This window comes from Pristiophorus japonicus, chromosome 5 (genome assembly GCF_044704955.1).
Source record: "Pristiophorus japonicus isolate sPriJap1 chromosome 5, sPriJap1.hap1, whole genome shotgun sequence".
NCBI classification, from domain to species: Eukaryota; Metazoa; Chordata; class Chondrichthyes; family Pristiophoridae; genus Pristiophorus; species Pristiophorus japonicus.
Genome location: NC_091981.1, coordinates 232,471,335 through 232,495,708, shown reverse-complemented (window position 1 = coordinate 232,495,708; position 24,374 = coordinate 232,471,335). Strand labels below are relative to the sequence as shown.

The window sequence follows — 24,374 nt, the reverse complement described above, 5'->3', positions numbered from 1 at the left end:
ATCAGACACTCTGCGGCGGCGTACAAAAGTCGGATCCGGGCGACGAAATGCGTCCCGAACCCGAAAGCGCGCAGAGTTCCAAGCAGATAGTCGTGATCCACCCTGTCGAACGCCTTCTCTTGGTCGAGGGATAGGAAGGCGACCGACAGACCAGCCTCCTGGGAACAATGGATGAGGTCCCGGACCAGATGGATGTTATCGTGGATTGTCCGGCCCGGGACCGTGTAGGACTGGTCGGGGTGGATCATGTGGTCCAGCACGGCACCAAGGCGAGCAGACATCGCCCTGGCGAAGATTTTGTAGTCCGTGCTGAGGAGGGAGACCGGGCGCCAGTTCTTAAGGAGGCGGAGATTACCCTTCTTAGGCAGCAGGACGATGACTGCCCTGCGCCAAGAGAGGGGCATCTCCCCGGTCGCCAGACTTTCCCCCAGGACCAGCGCGTAGTCGCTCCCCAGGACGTCCCAGAACGCCCTGTGGAACTCCACAGTCAGCCCGTCCAGCCCCGGGGATTTTCCCCTCGAGAGCCGGGCGAGGGCACCGGTCAGCTCCGCCAGGCTTAGCGGAGCTTCCAGATTTTCGGCGCCCTCCGGGCTGACCTTCGGCAGGTCCTCCCACAAAACTCTACGCGCTTCCTCGCTGGACGGATCCGGAGAGAACAGAGCCCCGTAATATTCACGGGCCCTGTTGTTGACGCCCTCCGGATCCGAGACGAGAGAGCCGTCGTCGGCCAGCAGCGTCAAGAGCTGCTTACGGACACTCTGCCTTTTTTTCAGCGAGTAGAAGAAGGGAGAGCCGCGGTCCAGATCCCGCAGGAACCGGATCCGCGACCTCACGAACGCGCCTCGGGACCCGACGAGCTGCAGGTCCTTCAGCGCGGCCTTCTTCGCTTCGTACACCGTCCGCAGGGCCGGGTCCTGGACGACTTGACCGAGACGGGCTTCCAGGTCGAGCACCTCTTTTTCTAGGCGCCCGACTCTGGCCGCCCGCCTCTTGGTCAACCCCCTCGCGTACTCTTGACAGAAGACGCGGACGTGAGCCTTGCCCACGTCCCACCATAGCCTCAAGGAGGGGAAGCCCCCCTGCTTCCTTCTCCAGTCGGACCAGAATCGACGGAACGAGTCCTGGAACCGCACGTCCTCCAGCAGCCGGTTGTTAAAGTGCCAGTACGCGGACCCCGTCCTCGCGCGGAGCGAAGTGAGCTCCGCCCACACCAGGTGGTGGTCCGAACATGGCACCGGCTGCAAGGAGGCCGCCGGGACGCAGGAAATGTACGCCCGAGACACATAAAGGCGGTCGACTCTAGACCATCCTACTCCAGGCCTCACCCAAGTAAAGGCGCTGGAGTCGGGGTGGAGATTTCGCCAGACGTCCACCAAGTCGAAGGACCCGACCAGGTCCCTCAACTTCTCCATCGCCGTCATGCACTGTGGGGCACCGGAGCGGTCCCTCGCCTCGAGGGTGCAGTTAAAATCCCCCCCGATCCTTGTGCATGAAACTCTTTTTGGAGTTCACCTGCAAAACATAAAAACATTAAACGGTGCCACCCGACCTGGGTGACACTCCAGACATTTACAAGGCCCTTTTTTTCCCCCCTTTTTTGTTTTTTTTGTGTTTTTTCTTTTTTCTTTTTGGTTTTTTTTTGGGCACTAAAATCACAATTTTTCCCCAGTGCCACCTATAAAAGGGAAGGGGACACTAAAAGCACCGGCAATTAAAACAAATTAACTTTAAAACGTAAAATCAAATTAAAATTTGGTTGCCGGGCGTGATGATGCACTCCAGTCCCTCCGGTGCCCACCTCTCGCGGAAGGCCGCGAGCGTACCGGTGGACACCGCGTGCTCCATCTCCAAGGACACCCTGGACCGGATGTAAGAGCGGAAGAGAGGCAGGCAGTCAGGTTGAACGACCCCCTCGACCGCCCGCTGCCTGGACCGGCTGATGGCACCCTTGGCCGTGCCCAGGAGCAGTCCTACGAGGAGGCCCTCGGACCTACCCGCTCCCCTCCGCACAGGGTGCCCAAAGATCAGGAGAGTGGGACTGAAGTGCAGCCAGAATTTCAGGAGCAGCCCCTTCAAATAGTGGAACAGGGGCTGCAACCTCGTGCATTCAATAAAAACATGGAACACGGACTCCTCCAGACCGCAGAAATTGCAGGCGGCCTGGGAGTCCGTGAACCGGCTTAAAAATTTGTTGCACGGCACTGCTCCGTGCACCACCCTCCAGGCCAAGTCCCCGATGAATAGTGGGAGGACCCCTGCGTAGAGTGCCCTCCATCGGGGACCCCCGCCTCCTCCGGACGGCAAGATGGTACGCCATGGCGTGTCCGGACGGCTGGCGAGGATGGCAAAGTTGAGGGTGTGCAGGAGCAGCCCGTACAGGAAACCCCTCCGCGCGGAACTGAAAGGCACGGAGGGGATTTCCCGGAGGCGGCTCAAGTTGTGAGGCGCCGGCCCCCGAGGGAGGTTCCGGGGTTTGGCGCCGATGAGGAATTCCGTCCGGACGGGGGTCAGTTCGGACGGGATCTCCCCACGTGCTTGAGCCTCCTCGATGCACCTAACGGAGTCAGGGCCCAGAGCTGTTTTTAGCGACTCGATGGCATCGGCCGCGTGGCGGACGTTGGCAGAATTTAGGCGCCGCGCCAGCGTGTCTGGCGCCATCCAGCCCGCTCCTCCGCCATCGAGCAGGTCCCTGACCCTGGTCACCTCACCAGCCACAGCCCTCTCTTCCGACCGCCACATAAAGCCTCGGCCGTGGAGGTACGGATTCCCGAGCAGCGGTTCCTGCAGGACGGCCGCCACTCCAGCCGGCGGAGAGCTGCGCTTGGTGGAGACTTTGTTCCAGACCCTGATGAGTTCCCTGTAAAAGACAGGCAGCTCCCGGAGGGCGGTCCTGGCACCCCCCAAGTTCACAAACAGGAGCTGCGTGTCATAATTGAGGTCGAGCTGCTGGCGGAAGAAATACCTCGCCAGAGCGCACCACCTAGGAGGGGGCTCGACGTAAAGGTATCTCTGCAGGGTCTGAAGACGGAAAGTCGCGAGCTGGGCGCTGATGCACACCAACGACTGACCGCCCTCCTCAAGCGGGAGACTCAAGACCGTGGCAGAGACCCAGTGCTTCCTGTTGTTCCAGAAGAAGTCCACCAGCTTCTTCTGTATCTTGGCGACAAACGCAGGGGGAGGGGTCAAAGTGACCAGCCGGTACCACAGCATTGCGGCCACCAGCTGGTTTATGACTAGCGCTCGACCCCTGTAGGACAGCACTCGGAGCAGTCCTGTCCAGCGCCCTAGGCGAGCGGCGACCTTGGCCTCCAGCTCCTGCCAGTTCGCCGGCCAGGCTCCCTCGTCGGGGCTAAGGTAGACTCCCAGATAGAGGAGATGGGTCGTGCTCCAGGCAAAAGGCCTGAGCTCCTCCGGCAGGGAGTCCACCCGCCACTGACCCACCAGGAGTCCGGAACATTTCTCCCAGTTGATCCTGGCGGAGGACGCGGCCGAGTAAATCTCCTGGCACTCACGCATCCTCCGCAGGTCAGCGGGATCCTCTACCGCGAGGAGCACGTCATCGGCGTAAGCCGAGAGGACGACCTCCACGCCCGGCCCTTGCAGAGCCAGTCCCGTCAACCTCGTCCGCAAGAGGCGCAGGAAAGGCTCCACGCAAACAGCATATAACTGGCCGGACATGGGGCATCCCTGGCGCACCCCTCTCCTAAAGCGAAGGGGCGCCGTCAAGGACCTCCTTGTGCATGAAACACAAAAAGTTAGTATGCAGGTGCAGCAAGTAATCGGGAAGGCAAATGCAATGTTGGCCTTTATTGCAAGGGGGATGGAGTATAAAAGCAGAGAAGTCCTGCTACAATTGTACAGGGTATTGGTGAAGCCATACCTAGAGTACTGCGTACAGTTTTCGTCTCCGTATTTAAGAAAGGATATACTTGCATTAGAGGCTATTCAGAGAAGGTTCGCTAGGTTGATTCTGGAGATGAGAGGGTTGACTTATGAGGATAGGTTGAGTAGGTTGGGCCTATACTCATTGAAGTTCAGAAGAATGAGAGGTGATCTTATCCAAACATTTAAGATAATGAGGGGGCTCGACAAGGTGGATACAGAGAGGATATTTCCACATAGGGAAACTAAAACTAGGGGACATAGAATAAGGGGCCGCCCATTTAAAATGGAGATGAGGAGGAATTTCTTCTCTCACAGGGTTGTAAATCTATTGCATTCTCTGGCCCCGAGAGCTGTGGAGGCTGCGTCATTGAATATATTTAAGGCAGAGATAGACAGATTTTTGAGTGATAAGGGAATAAGGGGTTATGGGGAGCGGGCAGGGAAGTGGAGCCGAGTCCATGATCAGATCGGCCATGATCTTATTAAATGGTGAAGCAAGCTCAAGGGGCTATGGGGCCTACTCCTGCTCCTATTTCTTATGTTCTTATGAGACAGCTTGTCTGACATCTAGTTCTTGATGAGCAAAAATGTTCTCCAATTAAATATTGGGAAGACTGAAGCCATTGTTTTTGGTCCCCGCTACAAACTCCGTCCCTAGCCACTGACTCCAGCCCTCTCTCTAACATCCGTTTGAGGCTTAACCACAATATTCACAACCTTGGTGTCATATTTGACCTGGAAATGAGCTTCCAACCACAGCATTACTAAGACCACCTATTTCCAATTCTGTAACATCGCCCATCTCCGCCCTTGCCTCAGCTCATCTGCTGCTGAAACCCTCACCATGCATTTGTTACCTCTAGACTTGACTATTCCAACGCACACCTGGCTGGCCTCCCACGTTCTACCCTACCTAAATTCGAGGTTTTCCAAAACTCAGCTGTCCGTGTCCTAACTCGCACCAAGTCACGTTCACCCATCATCCCTGTGCTCACTGATCTTACATTGGCTCCCGGTTAAGTAACAACTCGAGTTCAAAATGTTCATCCTTGTTCTGAAATAGCCTTGCCCCTCCCTATCTTTGTAACCTCCCCTAGACCCATTGGTCTGTTGGCGCTCGTTGGTCTAGGACTTCCAGCACAGTCTAGACGGGCCAAATGGCTTCCTTCTGTGCTGAAACCATTCTTTGATTCTAAAACCTACCTCTTTGACCAAGCTTTTGGTCATCTACCGTAATTTCTTCTTATGTGGCTCGGTGTCTATTTTTTTTGTCCTATAATACTCCGGTGAAGTGCCTTGGGTCGTTTTACTACATTAAAGGTGTTATATAAATCCAAGTTATTGTTTAACTGAAGTACTTAAAGCACAATTTTTGACTGCTACTCTACTCCCTTCCATTTGTTTTTGAGCTATTATTTGTACTACATTTTCCACCTGAGCCCTCCCTCATTTACTAGTTTAAAGCCCTTGTGACCACCCTATTTATCCTTTCTGCTGGGACCCTGGTCCCAGCCCAGTTCAGGTGGAGTGTCCCAATGGTACAGTCCCTTCCTGTTCCAATACTGGTGCCAGTGGCCCTTGCAATGGTACCCCTCTTTCCCAACTCACTCCTTCAGCCACGTCTTCACCTCCCCAACCTACTTACTGCAACGCCAATTTGCATGAGGCCCAGAGGGTTATAATACAGAGATTATAACCCTTGAGGACCAGTTCTTTAATTTAGCTCCGAGTTCCTGGTACTCTCGAACTAGGACCTCTTGTCTGCTCTTCCCTATGTTGTTGGGCGAAACATGGACCACAACAACTGGATCCTCTCCCTCTCTCTCCAAAGCCAGTTTGGGATGTCTCTCACCCTGGCACCAGGAAGGCAACATACCAAGTGGTACTCTTGCTTACAAAGGATGCTATCTGTCCCCTTAATCATTGAGTCCCCTACAACTACCACATAATGCTTCCCTTCCTCCTTCCTCCCCACTTTAGACAGCCTGCTGCTCCAAGGTGCCATGTCCGCATTCCAACAGTCTTTATCCTTATCCTCACAGGTAGCAAGTGCATTGCACCTGTTGAACAGGATCAGTTTATGTGGATCCTCGTTCTCTATCTCACCTGGGTTTCCCTTACTCGGCACACTATCAGTCACATCAACCCTATTCTGAACCTACACCTCTCTACGAGGTGTGACCAATGTCTGGAGTAAACTGTCCAGATACTGCTCCCCCTCCCTTACGTGTTGGAGTGTCTCCAACTTGCACTCCAACTCAATAACTCTGAGCCGGAGAGATTCGAGGCGGAGACATCTACTGCAGACATGTTTACTCGGGACTGTCTCTCTGTCCACAAACTGCAGTCCAGACACACAACCTGCTCTGCCATATCTTTAGTATAGATTATGTACATCGACTTAAGTTTTTTTCTTTTGGTTTTAACACACTAACTTCCATTAAGCACTAAAATACTGGAAAAAATGTAAATGCCTCTATTTATTAGTCTAGTATCTAAACTTCTTAGAAATAAACTTAAGGCTTGTCCCTGATCTGATCTGGAAAAAACCCTACTCACCAGCTATTCACCAATCAGCTCCTTCCCTTGTGCTGACATTACTTTAGGTGTTTTTACCTCTCCCTGACACTCACACTCCTTCACCTCAGGGTTCTCTGATTCTTCAATTAATTTATCAGATGCTTAAAAATACTAAACACACAAGTATAGTATAATTTAGTATATATACAAGTATATCGATATTTATCCTATATACTTGCCATAAAACCCTCGGATTCTGCTGCTCCTCCCTCTGTATTGATTTAGATATGATGTCACTCTTTGAATCTTCCCTCGCCTCTGCTTTGGCTTGTATTCTGCTACACTGCTGCTGCCGTCGCTGGGTTATCATGCTGCTTTTAAATGCTCCACTCTCCCAATGTGCTCTGCTGCACTATATTGAGGGCTCCGTAATGTACTTTTTTTGTGAAAGGGAATGCCTTTTCACTATGAGGGTTGAGTTGTCACATAATGTTAGGTGCTCCTTCATTGCATTTTTATCACTTTAACATTGTGTTTACAGTGCAGTACCTTTAATATTGAGACCACTCACCATTTCTAATATGTAATAGCTTTGCTCTTGGAATTTAAGTGACATTGGCAAAACTGCATTTTCTACCACACATTCCGAGTTGCACTGAACACTGCAGTCCTCATCGTGATGGTGCTCTCATGACAGCACTTGGCACGGAATACTAGGATTTGACTCATCAACTCACATGCTGGGCTCTACCACAGTTGAGGAGGAGGAGGACATTAATGGAGCTTTCTCCGCTTGTCCAATTGCTCACCACCATTCTCAACTGGATATGGTAGGGCTACTGAGCTTTGCCGACTACTTATTGTGTGTAGTATGTAGATAGTTGTGTTACAGCTTCACTGGGTTGGTGCCTCATACCTTAGAGTGAGGTATCTCGGTGAAGCTACAACAAAATACCACCTGGATAGATGGATTGACACTTGAATCACACTTCAAACAGTAACTGAAACATGATTTTCTAAAAATATACATATTGTTGTCCAGTCACTGTGAATGGGTGCAAAGATAGCCTTGTGAAAACAAACAATGGCTGGGAATTTCCTGGAAACTTACACCATAACATTGACGTATTCACATCGTAAAGCCATTTCCAGTGCAAAGGTCCAATTGTATGGCACAATTGAGTTAAGCCAGGTTTCACATTACTCTGTAATTTCCTGACCTCTGCTAAACTCTCCAAAGTACATTAACATATCTCCGGCTCCATTCAAAATAGCTGCAAATGCACAATTTCTGGATTTACAATAGTTTTCTTGTGGAGTCCAGTTACTCCACAAAATCTAAGAGCAGATGGGTGTGAGATCACCTGCTAGCAGCGTAACTTATGGCTCTCACGTGGTTCTCAGCCTGGGAGGACTATTCAAGTTGTGCAACTTTATCTTTTGAGTTTGAAAAAACATTTTGGGGGTTATTGTTTCCTCGTGTCTGACTGACTGGATGGAAAGCACTTTGGGACGTCCTCAGGTTGTGAAAGGTGCTATATAAATGCAAGCTTTTTCATATACTAAGGAGCCAAAATTGCCCCCCTGAGAATGGCCCGTTAACTCCTCCGGGAGGCGCTAACAGGCTGTTAAAGGGCAGCTGGAGCGCTCACCCCCGGAATTGCCCTCAGGGCTCGCAGCGCACAGAGTGGTTTGCACCGTGTCCAGCGATCAGCGCAGCGGCACGCCGATGATGTCATCGCTATGCGCGCCGACCCCTTATTGCTCCCCACCAATCCCTTTGCATCCCGCAGGGGAAATTGCTCCGTGGGATACGAGGTCAGTGTGAAGTGATGCTACCGACAGCTTCGCGGGGCGAGGAGCTGTGGTGGCTGGGGCGCCCCGGCCGCCCTTAAAGGGGAGGTGGTCGCACTGCGGCGGCTGCCATCTTTTCTGTTTTGGCCGACACTTTAGTCGGCCCGACAATAGCGGCCACTAATGCATCCGAGCCGGCACCATGGAGACTGGCACCCCCTCTCGGGTGCTGGACCGCTGCCCCGGCCTACACTCTCCCTGGTAGCCCAGTGGGCACATCTAAAGCGGCTGCAGAGTTCGCAGCAGCCCTTCCCTTTAAAAGAAGTTGTAATCCGGGCATTATTCCGACACTTACATATTAACCAGGTTTTTGTCCATGAGGGTCCTGATGTTCCAAGTCTTAAACTTCATACTGACGAAGTAGAAGATGCTTGTGCGTGAGTTCTTTTAACGTGGGGTGTTCGCTGCACACCGGCAACCACAAGGGCTTAGCTGATCAAGGTCATGGTCCAGTGGCAAGGGGGTCCAAGACAACTGGAGACCAGACACAGCTGTATAAGCCTACTTGCCTACGGCGAAGTGTTGGTCGCAAGCTCGGCGCCGAGTAGCGCCATTGGTAGATGGTAGATGGCCTGAGGCTTGGTTGGGAGGCAGGCATTAGGAAGGTCACTTCCAAAGTTATTTTAAGAATTAAAAGTTGATAAAAATTTAATATTTGTTTAAAAAGAGACTCCCTAAGAAAATGCTTTATGCGGAGCTCCTTCATGATTAACGAGCCAAAGGTGGGCAGCGGAAGTGTTACAAGGACACCCTCAAAGCCTCCCTGGTAAAGTGCGACATCACCACTGACACCTGGGAGACCCTGGCCGAATACCACCCGAGGAGGGCATTGAGTTCTTTGAGCAAAGAGCGTGAAGAGGTCAGGCGCAGGCAGCGGAAGGGGCGCATGGCAAACCAGCCTCACCCACCCCTTCCCTTGATGAATATCTGTCCTACCTTTGACAGTCTGTGGCTCTCGTATTAGACTGTTCAACCACCAGAGAACTCACTTTGGGAGTGGTAGCAAGTCTTCCTCGATTTCGAGGGACTGACTATGATGATGAACCAGGTTTTGTACAAGTGTCCATTTAGTGTATAATTTTATCAGTGCCAGCTAATTGAGAGTCAGGGTGCATGTACAAGGAGGTGGGTATGTGGACGTATTTTAGAAATAAAACTCATTTTTGGTTTTAGTGAGAGTAGTAATCAATTCAAACACTGATAATATGTGGAGTAACTCAGCAATGGACCTATTAGGTATATAAGCAATACAGTGTTAAGAAAACAAATGAATTTAAAGAGCCTATATTTTTCTAAAATCTATATTTTTCTCATACTATTTAAGCATGCAACTAAATCAGTTTCACAATTGTTCTAACATATAATCGGGTAGACATCAGGATATCTTATTAGCCAATTGTACCTAAATGCTCAATTCCCGCATATGTATAGTTAAAAGAATTCAATGTTGCTTGACGAAACACACTTGAAATAGGCAGATTATATTTTATACTTCAAAGCATGCCAGAATTATTCTAGGAAAAAAATGGCATGATAACACACAGAAATATTTCACTAAACAAAAAACTAATAACATGTCAATAGAAATTATAAGGTATATTACCAGCAGTCAAAGGCAAGGCAATTGAGATTCTTTCAGCATTTCAATGAACCTATAAATAAGCCGAGGTGACTAGACTTTCATTTCACTTTGACAGTAATTGACTAGAGCCATGGTTGATTTAACATCTCTAAAAAGAAACCACCATGAGGGCATACATATTTAAAGAACAGCTGACACTGGAGCTGCTCAGGCCAAAAGTATTTAACAGTTCAGACAAGTCATAATCTCATAGTCATTGTCATTACATGCTAAAAGTCTCCATTTCTGAGAATATCTAAGACCTCAACTGTTCACAGCCTTCTGATTACTTGTTCACTATCCGTGTAAGTTGAAGGTTGTATAACTAGCCTGACTCAAATCTAACATTTTTTCACGGTTGCCAAATAAATATTACCAACTGGCACAGGTTCGATGGGTTCCTTAGAATCATAGAAGTTTAGTGCACAGAAGGAAGCCATTCAGCCCATCGTATCTGTGCCGACTGAAAAATGAGCTATCCAGCCTAATACCACTTTCCAGCTCTTGGTCTGTAGCCCTGTAGGTTACAGTACAAATGCATATACAAGTACTTTTTAAATGCATTTACGGTTTCTGCCTCTACCACCCTTTTAGGCAGTGAGTTCCAGACCCCCACCACCCTCTGGATGAAAAAGGTTCTCCTCAACTCCCCTCTCATCCTTCTGTGCTGTATGTTTCTATGATTTTATTTTTTGCTTTTAAGTTAGCTAATTTTACCTAATTGAATAACTATACTGTTCTGTGTCTGCTTTCAGTGAATCTTAATAATGTAGGAAATAGTTATTCTTAAAAAATGGAGTACAAACGACCAACACAATGTCTAAATGCCCAACATTTCTGAAACTAAACCTGAACGTCAACTTCCAAAAATAAAATTTCTTACAAATATAGAACGCTATTGGTTATATCTTAACATTTTAATTTGAGACGAACTTCTCCCTTGAAAATAGATTGAAAGCTACCAACTAATGTTTCTTATGGCCTGTGCAGCATCTGGTCTGCTGACCAAATGACTGTAATCTCACGTACTAGGAATCTGCTGGATCTTGTGGACGACCACAAATGCATCGGAGAGTCCCACTTTGACTGGGTGATTGGCTGAGTTTATCTGTGTCACGGAAACAGGAATCTGGAGGACAGAAAAATCAATACATGTAGGATACTTTCAAAATGGATGACTGTAATTATTCAGGCATTTCATAAAGCAGCTATTTTCTGTACTTTTCCGTTCACTGTTTACTGATGACAGGTGGTTATATTGGAATGACAGAGCATCATCTTCGAACTGCTTGCAGAATGAAAAACACCTGAAGCCATAAAACTATCTCAGTATTTCAATTACAGTTATCTTCAGACAACACTGCAGTATTAATATTCTGGCCATATGTAAAAAAAAAGTATTACAATTCTGAACTGTAACATATCCATAAATCTGGTCCCATTTCAGAATCAGCCGTGTGCAGCCCACACTTATCAGTGAATGATTGATTCTTCAATTTGAACAACATCCTCTTTGTAAATAGCTGCTTTTTTCTGTAAAATAAATGGATTGAAATACTGCTAATAAAAATGATGTCACAAATGGTGAGAGCTAAAATGGATTAGCCATTTTCAATGCAAAATATAAGTAATCAGAATTTTCCATTTATCAGTTTTGACAACTACTTATAAATAAATAAATGTCCTTGAGACTTTGGGTGGAGCAAGAGGCGAAGACATGCCAGCTTACTTTGTAGAAATCCATTAGAAGGTCTCAAATTGGATTGCAGGATGGTTTAAAATCTCACAACATACTAGAGTAATGAGACATTCTTTGTTGCAGTCTCCTGTTTTTTTTACTTATTAATTTCCCCCGCCAGGATTTTCCTTGAAAATATAGAAGAAATTTAGTAGTCTGACTTTCTCATCCCTTTCTCATTACTGTCCCAGATGTGACAAAGTGTGGAATGCCCTTTATAGACAGTCAATGTCACAGCAATACGATGCTCACAATCTAAGTCAGAAAGCAGCTTTGAAATTTAATGGCATTATGACCAGAGTGGGGTCTGGATTTTGAGACTTAATTCGCCTCTCCACCCCTCATTCTGGAAGACAAATGCGATCCAAGCCATAGGGTCAATAAAGGACAAAGAAATTACAAGCCTAATTTGGCCAAATCTATTCATCTCGAAATGACTGGTTGTGAATGGAAGAGCTGCTGCTCCATTCTTACCTGACTTTGAAGCCCCTTGAAATTTCATGAGGTTAATCAAGTACCTCCCATTAGTAGAACACTGACTCAGGAACATTATTGCTTTGTAATTTCCAATGAATTAAGAAACATCTTTATGTTATTGCAGCATCTAAAGTAGCTGAAAAACTCACCTCTTTGTAACCAAAAACAATCCGCCCGTCACTGTGCAGGGTGGCCTGGAAGGTGAAGCTTCCTAAATCATAGTTATCCTGCAGGTGAACATTGTCCCACTGTACAACCAGAGTGGTACCTGTGCATACAAATAAATGTATATTAGTACAAAGGAGACCACATGGACGTATAGCACCTTCAGGCTAAGCTGTTGATCAATACTGTTGCCTGGCGATGGCGGGGGATGGGGGGATCATGCTTCCCCAGAAAAAAAAAGATTTTTGACAATTTATTTGGGGCATTTCCAGCATTTTGGATGAATATAAACAAGTCACTTTTTTGATTTATAGAAGGAAAAGGCGGAAAATTCACAATTTTCACTGGAGGCTGCAGCTGAAGGCAGTGGGTAGAATTTCTACCGGGTTTCCTGTTCTTCTGCCATAACTTTGCTGGAAGATTGAAACAAACCCTGGAGAAATGGCATAAACGTCCATTTACACCATTTCTCCGGGTTTCTGCAGATACGCTGCCAACGTTATGGTGGTGATGGGAGGAACCTCTGTGGAAATTACTGCCAAATGTCTGGCGGGATACCACTCTTTGAGGAGGAGGCAGTTGAAATATTGCTTACGTAAAATTACAGCACAGAAATAGGCCATTCAACCCAATCAGTTTATCCTCCATACGAGCAGTAATCCTAATCCCACTTGTCCACTGTTCCCATATCCCTTTATGCTCCTTTTTTCCTCACCACCTATCTAACCTATTCTTAAATGTTGATATGGTCTGTGCTTCATTCACCAACTCTGGTACTCTTTGTGGAGCTTCTTGAATCTTAAGTGGTGTGTATTGCATCATATTCCAAACTTAAGTCATGCAGTGGATGATGGAGAGGCTTTGAGAGGTCAATAGGTGTAGAATTGTTGCAGTATACCCTGGTTTTGTAGTTGATCTGGCTGGTCTTGTTAAGTTTATGGTCAATGGTGACACCATGATGTTGATAATAGGGATTTAGCGATGGTGGTTTCATTGAAGCTGATGGTGGTGCCATTGAAGCTGAAGGGGAGATGGTTGGCCATTTCTTATCAGCTAGCACTTATGTAGTACAAATGTTACCTGCCATTTCTCAGGCCAAACATGGATCTTGTACAGATCCTGCTGTAGGTTGGTTTGGGCTGCTACATTATCAGAAGAGTTGTGAATTAACACTGTAACATTATCAGCATACAATCCATTCCTGACTGTATGATAGAGGGAATGTATTTGATGAAGATAGTTGCACTAACAATAGTGCCCTAAGGTAATCCTGTAGTGATGATATTCTTGGGCTTTCTTATACAATCAGCTAAGACAATTAGAATGAAATGCAGTAAGAACACTTTACAGTAACATTAGCAATGATTGGAAGATTTCAGCCCAGTGCATTGTTACCAGCTTCAGAACCATCATTATAGATGTTTACCATTGACTGTTTGTTATTTACCTAATTTAACCCCAAGAAGTCCCCCTGACTAAAAGAGTAGATTGCAGCATCTGAGTTAGAACATTTACAGAAATCAAAGAACCCTGCTCTTTACTCCCATTTGGCACAGACAGAAGAACTTCGAGTCATATTTTAGGGAAGCAAAATATGAATTGGCTTTTTTTGCACTCAAATCTGTCCTGCAAAATTATTCCATAAAGTTAGTGCTTACCATTGTCAAAGTATCTGACCGTCGAATTCCTAGACACACTTGGGTCAAAGTTAGCCATCAGTGGTGCGATGTACTGGGTGGCTGTTAACATACGGTGTACAACTTCACCCGTGTAGATAAAGCCTGCAAGACAGAAGATTATATGAAACTAGATCCAATATTCCTCAAAATCATGAAACCTGATTTTAAAATAATTTAAATAATGCAACTCTCATTGAATAATTGATGAACCAACTGTATTTCTTCACCAAAGAGAAACGAAAATCACAAAGCAAACTATTGTATAGAAAGTACAATACGGAAACAGGTTGTTCAGCCGAATTCGTCTGTGGTCTTTATCCTCCACGTGAATAGTCCGACGCTGATATGCCCACCATGACCCCATATCCTTCTATTCACCTTTTCTTTATCCACCCAAAAAATTCAAGAAAAGTTATGAGAATAAAAAAGTTAAGAAAAGTTTGTGCCCACACCATTCAGCAGCAACCAGGAATACATCCATGCCATAACAGTAAGCTGTATCTAAACACAGCACTGCCCCCCAGTCATCAAGATCCACGGCGCGGCCCTGGACAACGTGAACCATTTCCCATATCTTGGGAGCCTCTTATCAACAAGAGCAGACATTGACGACGAGATTCAACACCGCCTCCAGTGCACCAGTATAGCCTTCGGATACCTGAGAAGAGTGTTTGAAGACCAGGCCCTCAAAACTGTCACCAAGCACATGGTCTATAGGGCTGTAGTAATACCCGCCCTCCTGTATACATAAGACCATAAGAAATAGGAACAGGAGTAGGGCATATGGCCCCTCGAGCCTGCTCCGCCATTCAATAAGATCATGGCTGATCTGATCATGGACTCAGCTCCACTTCCCCACCCGCTCCCCATAGTGTCATCTCCAAGTTTGCAGATGACACTAAGCTGGGTGGTGGTGTGAGCTGTGAGGAGGATGCTAAAAGGCTGTAGGGTGACTTGGACAGGTTAGGTGAGTGGGTAAATGCATGGCAGATGCAGTATAGTATGGATAAATGTGAGGTTATCCACTTTGGTGGCAAAAACAGGAAGACAGAATATTATCTGAATGGTGACAGATTAGGAAAAGGGGAGGTGCAACGAGACCTGGGTGTCATGGTACATCAGTCATTGAAGTTTGGCATGCAAGTTTGGCGGTGAAGAAGGCAAATGGCATGTTGGCCTTCATAGCTAGAGGATTTGAGTATAGGAGCAGGGAGGTCTTACTGTAGTTGTACAGAGCCTTGGTGAGGCCACACCTGGAATATTGTGTTCAGTTTTGGTCCCCTAATCTGAGGAAGGATGTTCTTGCTATTGAGGGGGTACAGCGAAGGTTCACCAGATTGGCAGGACTGACATATGAGGAGAGACTGGATCAACTGGGCTTGTATCCACTGGAGTTTGGAAGAATGAGAGGGGATCTCATAGAAACATATAACATTCTGACGGGATTGGATAGGTTAAAGGCAGGAAGAATGTTCCCGTTGCTGGGGATCTCCAGAACCAGGGGTCACAGTCTAAGGATAAGGGGTAAGCCATTTAGGACCAAGATGAGGAGAAACTTCTTCACCCAGAGAGTGGTTAACCTGTGGAATTCTCTACCGCAGAAAGTTGTTGAGGCCAGTTCGTTAGATATTTTCAAAAGGGAGTTAGATATGGCCCTTATGGCCAAAGGGATCAAGGGGTATGGAGAGAAAGCAGGAAAGGGGTACTGAGATTGAATGATCAGCCATGATCTTATTAAATGGCGGTGCAGGCTCGAAGGGCCAAATGGCCTGCTCCTGCACCTAATTTCTATGTTTCTAACCCCCTGTCCCCTTATCATTTAAGAAACTGTCTTAAATTTATTCAATGTCCCAGCTTCCACAGCTCTCTGAGGTAGTGAATTCCACAGAGTTCCAACCCTCAGAGAAGAAAGTACTCCTCATCTCTATTTTAAATGGGTGGCTCCTTATTCTAAGATCATGCCCTCTAGTTCTCGTCTCTCCCATCAGTGGAAACATCCTCTCTGCATCCACCTTGTCAAGTTCCCTCAGATTCTTATATGTTTCTATAAGATCACCTCTCATTCTTCTGAATTTCAATGAGTAGAGGCCCAACCTACTCAACCTTTCCTCATAAGTCAACCCCCTCATCCCTGGAATCAACCTGGTGAACCTTCTCTGAACTGCCTCCAAAGCAAGTATATCCTTTCGTAAATATGGAAACCAAAACTGCACGCAGTATTCCAGGTGTGGTTTCACCAATACCTTATATAGCTGTAGCATGACTTCCCTGCTTTTATACTCCATCTCCTTTGCAATAAAGGCCAAGATACCATTGGCCTTCCTGATCACCTGCTGTACCTGCATATTATCCTTTTGTGTTTCAACACAAGTACTCCCAGGTCCCGCTGTACTGCGGCACTTTGCAATCTTTCTCCATTTAAAAAATAACTTGCTCTTTGATTTGTTTTCTGCCAAAGTTCATGACCTCACACTTTCCAACCTTATATTCCATCTGCCAAATTTTTGCCCACTCACTTAGTCTGTCTACGTCCTTTTGCAGATTTTTTGTGTCCTCCTCACACATTGCTTTTCCTCCCATCCTTGTATAGTCAGCAATCTTGGCTATGTTACACTCAGTCCCTTCTTCCAAGTTGTTAATATAGATTGTAAATAGTTGGGGTCCCAGCACTGATCCCTGCGGCACCCCATTAGTTACTGGTTGCCAACCAGAGAATGAACCATTTATCCCGACTCTCTGTTCTCTGTTAGTTAGCCAATCCTCTATCCATGCTAATATATTACCCCCAACCACATGAACTTTTATCTTGTGCAGTAACCTTTTATGTGGCACCTTGTCAAATGCCTTCTGGAAGTCCAAATACAGCACATCCACTGGTTCCCCTTTATCCACCCTGTCTGTTACATCCTCAAAGAACTCCAGCAAATTTGTCATGGCTCAGAGACATGGACCATGTACAGTAAACACCTCAAGCCGCTGGAGAAATACCACCAACAATGCCGCCGCCAGATCCTACAAATCTGCTGAGAGGACAGATGTACCAACGTTAGTGTCCTCAACCAGGCCAACATCCCCAGCATTGAAGCACTGACCACACTTGATCAGCTCCACTGGGAAGACCACATTGTTCGCATGCCAGACACGAGACTCCCAAAGCAAGTACTCTACTCAGAGCTCCTTCACGGCAAACGAGCCAAAGGTGGGCAGAGGAAACGTTATAGGAACACCCTCAAAGCCTCCCTGAAAAATTGCAACATCCCCACTGACACCTGTGAGTCCCTGGCCAAAGACTGCCTTAAGTGGAGGAAGTGCATCTGGGAGGGCGATGAGTACCTCGAGTCTCATCACCGAGAGCATGTAGAAATCAAGCGCAGGCAGCAGAAAGAGCGTGCGGCAAACCTGTCCCATCCACCCTTTCCCTCACTGACTATCTGTCCCACCTGTGACAGGGACTGTGGTTCTCGCATTGGACTGTTCAGCCACCTAAGGACTCATTTTAAGAGTGGAAGCAAGTCATCCTCGATTCCGAGGGACTACCTATGATGATGATGACTTTGAACCTCACATTTTGATCGGGTTGTCCTTAAACAGGGTTCGTAAAGTTAAGTGCAGGAAGTGAGAAAATCAGAAGAAAAAGAAAGAAAGATTTCCATTTATATAGTACCTTTCACGACCACTGGACATCTCAAAGCGCTTTACAGCCAATGAAGTGCTTTTGGAGAGTGGTCACTGTTGTAATGTGGGGAATACAGCAGCCAAATTGCACACAAGCAAGCTCCCACAAACAGCCATGTGATAATAACCAGATAAACTGTCTTTTGTTATGTTGCTTGAGGGATAAATATTGGCCAGGACACCAGGGATAACTTTCCATCTCTTCTTCGAAGTAATGCCATGAGATCTTTTACGCCCATCTGAAAGGGCAGATGTCTCATCCAAAAGACGGGACCTCTGACACCTCAGCACTGCACTGGAGTATCAGCTTAGCTTTATGTGCTCAATTTCCTGGAGTGGGAATTGAAACCACAACATTCTGACTCAGAGGCGAGTGGGCTACCCACTGAGCCACAGCTGACCCTCTGTTGTACAACTTAGGTCAGCTTATACATGGGTTACAATGCTAGTTGAATACATGACAGATTTATTGGCGGTTAGGAGATGCTAAAACAAGCTGATGTTTCCATGCGTTTCAGACACTAGACTGGCCAATAAAGAACAGCAGAGAATCAGCCATTTGCATCAATGGTTAGAGTGGATCTGTGCCTTTCGCCCATTAATGCAGGATGGTATGACTTTAAACTTCGGCTACTACAATTCTTGAATAAAACATTGGATGACATGTTTTTCCTCCTGTGTGGTGCTTTGTCCATAAACCAAAATATTTTTGAACAGAACAAATTGAATGCCTTGGAAAAATATCAAGGAGTACTTTTGTAATCTGAAGAGCTTTGTATTTTTGCAGCAGTGCATTTGTTGTCATGGACAGATTACTTTAGACAGGAAAACCTTGGTTTTGAAAGAATATGTAGATCTTTACACAATTGAGGAATAGGTTCTACAGAAATAAGGAGTAAATTTCATGTTTTGAGTCACACTGATGAAAAATAGGAGAAAGCTGTCTTGCTACATAATTAACACTGCCAATGTCACTTCATTATTTAAGAAGGGCAAGAAAGATAAACTAGAAAATCATAGGCCTATTAGTCTAATATCAGTTGTGGGGCCGTTACTAGAATCTGTTATTCGAGAGACTGAGCATTTGGACAAATATGAACTGATCAGAGAGAGCCTGCATGGATTTGTAAAGGGTAAGTCTAATGAATGTTGAGGAGGTAACTAACATCGTAGATAAGGGATATCTGTGGATGTTATTTATATGGGCTTACATAAGACATTCAACAATGTTCCACATTAGAGACAATCAACAAAAATGAGAGAACATGGAATTGGAGACAAACTATTGGCTTGGATAGAGAATTGCTTAGGAGGTAGGAGACAGCGAATAGGGATAATGGGAATGTACTCAAATTGGCAGAATGTCAATTCCCCAGGGATCTGTGCTGGGGTTGTGGTGGAAACTTCTCTACGTTAAACCCTTTGATAATCTTGAAATCTTTATCAGGTCACCCCTCAGTCCTCTCTTTTCTAAAGAAAAGAGCCCCAACCTGTTCAATCTTTCCTGATACAAACATAGAAACATAGAAAATAGGTGCAGGAGCAGGCCATTCGGCCCTTCGAGCCTGCACCGCCATTCAATATGATCATGGCTGATCATTCAACCTCAGTACCCCACTCCACCTCCCAGCATCACCTCCCAGTTCTGGTATCATTCCAGCAAATCATTTTTGCACCTTCTTCATTGCCTTTATAACCTTTTTATAATATCAAGACCAGAACAGTTCACGGTGCTCTAAGGGTGGTCTAACCAAGGTTCTATACAGGTTTACCATAACATAAAGCACTTGTTCACACAAAGGGTAGTGGAAATCCAGAACTCTCGCCCCAAAAAGGCTGTTGAGGCTGGGGGGGTCAACATTTCAAAACGGAGATTGATAGAATGTTGTCAGGCAAGGGTATTAAGGGCTCCGGAGCAAGGTGGTAGAGGAGTTAAGATACAGATTAGCCATGATCTAATTGAATGGAGGAACAGGCTCAAGGGGCTGAATGGATTACTCCTTGGTTTACTAAAGCTCAGCCATGAATGGCATATTTCAAAGCTGCGAGTTAATGTGCATTTAATTTGTGTTCTTCAATACAGAGGGGAAAAAGCAGCCAGCCCCCTGATTTTCACCCTTGTGTAAACTTATGGCTCAGCCAGTTATGCTGTGAAGTATGATGAATACTGAATATCCCAGTCAAAGGAGTTGTTTCAATGGTATAAATGAGTACTTTGCTCCTTTACTCTTTCTAAATCTACCCTTATTTTTTAGAAAGCAACAAAACTTACCAAAACTAGCTTCCCTATTTATTATGCTAAAGATTTCTCCAGCTTCTTGTTTATTATCCTGTGGTTATTTTGGGAGAGACTTTAGTATGTTACAAACCACCACTGTCCAATCTATGTGAGAGACCGGTTTGCAAACTCTAAATAAAGTTTAATTGGTGCCTTAATTCGGGGGTTAATTATACCAACTTATCGAACAAAATCATCTAGATCAGTTCATTCAATCAATACAACATAATCTCTTGTACACAACACCAGTATATTGTTATGTAATGATGTGTGTATCGTCCCAGTACCTTAAATGTATTGTAAGTACTATGCCACACCACAGAGGGCGCTGCGGTGGGAAACCTTGGTAGTACCTGTAACAAGGGCTATATAAGGCTGACCACCACACCTGGGAGGCAATCTGGAGCTGAACAATAAAGGACGAAGGTCACAGCAGTTGGACTTACACCAGACCGTGTGGAGTCAGTGATTTGTGTGCTACATACACCACATATATGGTACTGGTTGATTATTTTTGTGTTCTTTTCGCCGCACAGTATTACTTCAGGAAAGCCAAGTAGTGTGTCAGTCTACTAGAAGAATATGTTTCGTGAAAATGTTTCAAATATTGTACACACGAGGTGATTCAGGGAGAACTATTTTACACAAAAGGGGATAGACATATGCGGTGAATTTAACTGGAGTTTCTCCCACACTGACACTTCACCAGAAGTGTGGCGGAAAACTGGTTTACGTCATACTTCCGGTGAAGTTACGTTGGCTGAACAGGAGCAGCTCAGAGGAAATTCTCGACCTTGGAATCAGTTTCCAGTGAAGACTTTTGAAGCAAATATAATAAAATAGTTCTAAAGAAAAATTAATATGTACAATTCTGGGCACATTTCAGGAAGAATGTCAAGGCCTTGGAGGAGGTTTACCAGCGTGATAACCGGTATGAGGAACTTCAGTTATGTGGAGACACTGGAGAAGCTGGGATTGTTTTCCTTAGAGCAAAGCAGGTTAAGCGGAGATTTAATAGAGGTGTTCAAAATTATGAGGGGCTTTGTTGGAGCAAGTAGGGAGAAACTGTTTACTCTGGTAAGTAGAGTGCTAACCAGAGGTCATAGATTCAATAATTTCTAAAAGAACTAGAGGGGAAATGAGAAGAAATTTCTTCAAACCGAGGATTGTTAAGATCTGAAAGGTATTACCTGAAAGGGTAGTGGAATCAGATTCCATCAGAATTTTTAAAAGGCAATTGGACAAGTATTGAGGAGGACTAATTGCAGGGTTATGGAGAAAAAAACTGGAGTGTGGGACTAAATTGGACAGCTCTTTCAAAGAGCCAGCACAGGCCTGATGAGCTGAATAGCTGGCTTCTGTGCTGTAAGTTTCTATGATTCCAATGTTTTTGCCAAAAATAAAAATGAAAGAAATATTTGCTTGTCTCCTGTGGCATTGCTCAAGGGCAAGGCTAGCGTGTAAAAATGCTTTTAACCTGGACTGACCCTATAAAGGCACTTCTCAGGTACTCCTATAGGGAAGTGTTCTAATCCCCGAGATCAATTAGAATTTTTTATTATTTGCGAATGTACATAAAGTCTGAAAAACAAATTGAAAATACAAACTACAAAGTAGGAATATAAAGAACAAGTCACAAAAGTCAAAATTTCAAATGGCTTAGGTAAACATCATACATGCTTTAGCCATTCAGTTGCATCCAGGTCAGCACTGTGGAGTGTGAGGCAACCTCCTGGTAGACAGTATGAAATGAGCAAGCATTCAATAGATGTACAGCATCCTCAACTGCACAGCAGATATTCAGAGAGCTTTTCCAGAATCCCCAGGTACGGTTATTTGCAACGCATCTTACTACCCAACATCGAAAACGATTGCCGAGATGGCATGAGGTGATTCTTTTATTCATCGTTATTAGCTCTTTATAAAACCACATGGCGATATTTTCAACACTTCCTGCCAGTCAACTTTTACCACCCACTTGCCACCGTATGCTTTTCTCCACTCACTACCTCCAACTTTAACACTTCATAATCTTCCCACTACTTCAGCATAGCTCCCCAACATAACCTGTCCACATGACAGATAATAAAATTTGAACTTACATTTAAATAAAGAAAGCGAAAAGAAAGAACTTGCATTTATATAGCATCTTTCACGACTTCAGGATGTCCCAAAGTGCTTTACAGCCATGAAGTACTTTTGAAGTGCTGTCACTGTTGTAATGCATAGAAACACATCAGCCAATTTACACACAGCAAGGTCCCACAAACAGCAATGAGATAATGAGATGATCCATTGTAGTGATTTTGGTTGCAGCACTCCGTCAATCATGGTGCCAGCCATGGCTCAGTTGGTAGCAATCTCGTGTCTGATTTACAAGGTTGTAAGTTCAAGTTCGGAAGCTAATTCGGAAACTAGGGTCCTGGAGAGTGACACAGTTAATTCGGAAACTAAGGTCCTGAACTTAAGGAAAGGTAACTTCGATGGTATGAGGCGTGAATTGGCTAGAATAGACTGGCAAAGGATACTTAAAGGGTTGACAGTGGATAAGCAATGGCAAACATTTAAAGATCACATGGATGAACTTCACCAATAGTACATCCCTGTCTGGAGTTAAAATAAAACGGGGAAGGTGGCTCAACCATTGCTAACAAGGGAAAATAAAGGATAGTGTTAAAGCCAAGGAAGAGGCATATAATAAGGCTAGAAAAAGTAACAAACCTGAGGACTGGGAGAAATTTAGAATTCAACAGAGGAAGACTAACAGTTCAATTAAGAGGGGGAAAATAGAGTACGAGAGGAAACTTGGCAGGGAACATAAAAACTGACTGCAAAAGCTTCTATAAATATGTGAAGAGAAAAAGATTAATGAAGACAAACGTAGGACCCTTGCAGTTGGATTCAGGAGAAGTTATAATGGGGAACAAAGAAATGGCAGACCAATTGAACAAATACTTTGGTTCTGTCTTCACGAAGCAAGACACAAATAACCTTCTGATTGTACTAGGGGACAGTAGGTCTAGTGAGAAGGAGGAACTGAAGGATATCCTTATTAGGTGGGAAATTGTGTCAGGGAAATTGATGGGATTGAAGACCGATAAATCCCCGGGTCCTGATAGTCTGCATCCCAGAGTACTTAAGGAAGTGGCCCTAGAGATAGTGGATGCATTGGTGATCATTTTCCAACAGTCTATCGACCCTGGATCAGTCCCTATGGACTGGAGGATAGCTAATGTAACACCACTTTTTAAAAAAGGAGGGAGAGAGAAAATGGGTAATTATAGACCGGTTAACCTGACATCAGTAGTGGGGAAAATGTTGGAATCAATCATTAAGGATGAAATAGCAGCACATTTGGAAAGCAGTGACAGGATCGGACCAAGTCAGCATGGATTTATGAAAGGGAAATCATGCTTGACGAATCTTCTGGAATTTTTTGAGGATGTAACTAGTAGAGTGGACAAGTGAGAACCAGTGGATGTGGTGTATTTGGACTTACAAAAGGCTTTTGACAAGGTCCCGCACAAGAAACTGGTGTGCAAAATCAAAGCGCATGGTATTGGGGTAATGTACTGACGTGGATAGAGAACTGGTTGGCAGACAGGAAGCAGAGAGTTGGGATAAACGGGTCCTTTTTAGAATGGCAGGCAGTGACTAGTGGAGTGCCGCAGGGCTCAGTGCTAGGACCCCAGCTCTTTACAATATACATCAATGATTTAGATGAAGGAATTGAGTGTAATATCTCCAAGTTTGCGGATGACACTAAACTGGGTGGCGGTGTGAGCTGTGAGGAGGATGCTAAGAGGCTGCAGGGTGACTTGGACAGGTTAGGTGAGTGGGCAAATGCATGGCAGATGCAGTATAATGTGGATAAATGTGAGGTTATCCATTTTGGGGGCAAAAACACGAAGGCAGAATATTACCTGGATGGCGGCAGATTAGGAAAAGGGGAGGTGCAACAAGGCGTGGGCGTCATGGTTCATCAGTCACTGAAAGTGGGCATGCAGGTACAGCAGACGGTGAAGACGGCAAAATGTATGTTGGCCTTCATAGCTACGGGATTTGAGTATAGGAGCAGGGAGGTCTTACTGCAGTTGTATAGGGCCTTGGTGAGGCCCCACCTGGAATATTGTGTACAGTTTTGGTCTCCTAATCTGAGGAAGGACGTTCTTGCTATTGAGGGAGTGCAGCGAAGGTTCACCAGACTGATTCCAGGGATGGCTGGACTGTCATTTGAGGAGAGACTGGATCACTTGGGCCTTTATTCATTGTAGTTTAGAAGGATGAGAGAGGATCTCATAGAAACATGTAAGATTCTAACGGGGCTGGACATGTTAGATGCGGGAAGAATGTTCCCGATGTTAGGGAAGTCCAGAACCAGGGGACATAGAAACATAGAAACATAGAAAATAGGTGCAGGAGTAGGCCATTCGGCCCTTCTAGCCTGCACCGCCATTCAATGAGTTCATGGCTGAACATTCA

The 24,374-nt window shown here is 45.5% G+C and overlaps 1 protein-coding gene across 2 annotated transcripts in view; it reads right to left on the bottom strand.

Annotated features, from left to right (window-relative positions):
• The window catches only part of LOC139264628 (plexin domain-containing protein 2-like), a 559,026-nt gene that overhangs the window by 202,541 nt on the left and 332,111 nt on the right, over positions 1–24,374 (bottom strand). For both annotated transcript variants that reach the window (XM_070881383.1, XM_070881384.1), the window contains exons 5-7: positions 13,919–14,041; positions 12,245–12,363; positions 10,910–11,009 (exon numbers count right to left, since the gene is read on the bottom strand). In XM_070881383.1, the coding sequence (XP_070737484.1) occupies positions 10,910–11,009; positions 12,245–12,363; positions 13,919–14,041 (342 nt within the window). The remainder of the gene's footprint in view (positions 1–10,909; positions 11,010–12,244; positions 12,364–13,918; positions 14,042–24,374) is intronic.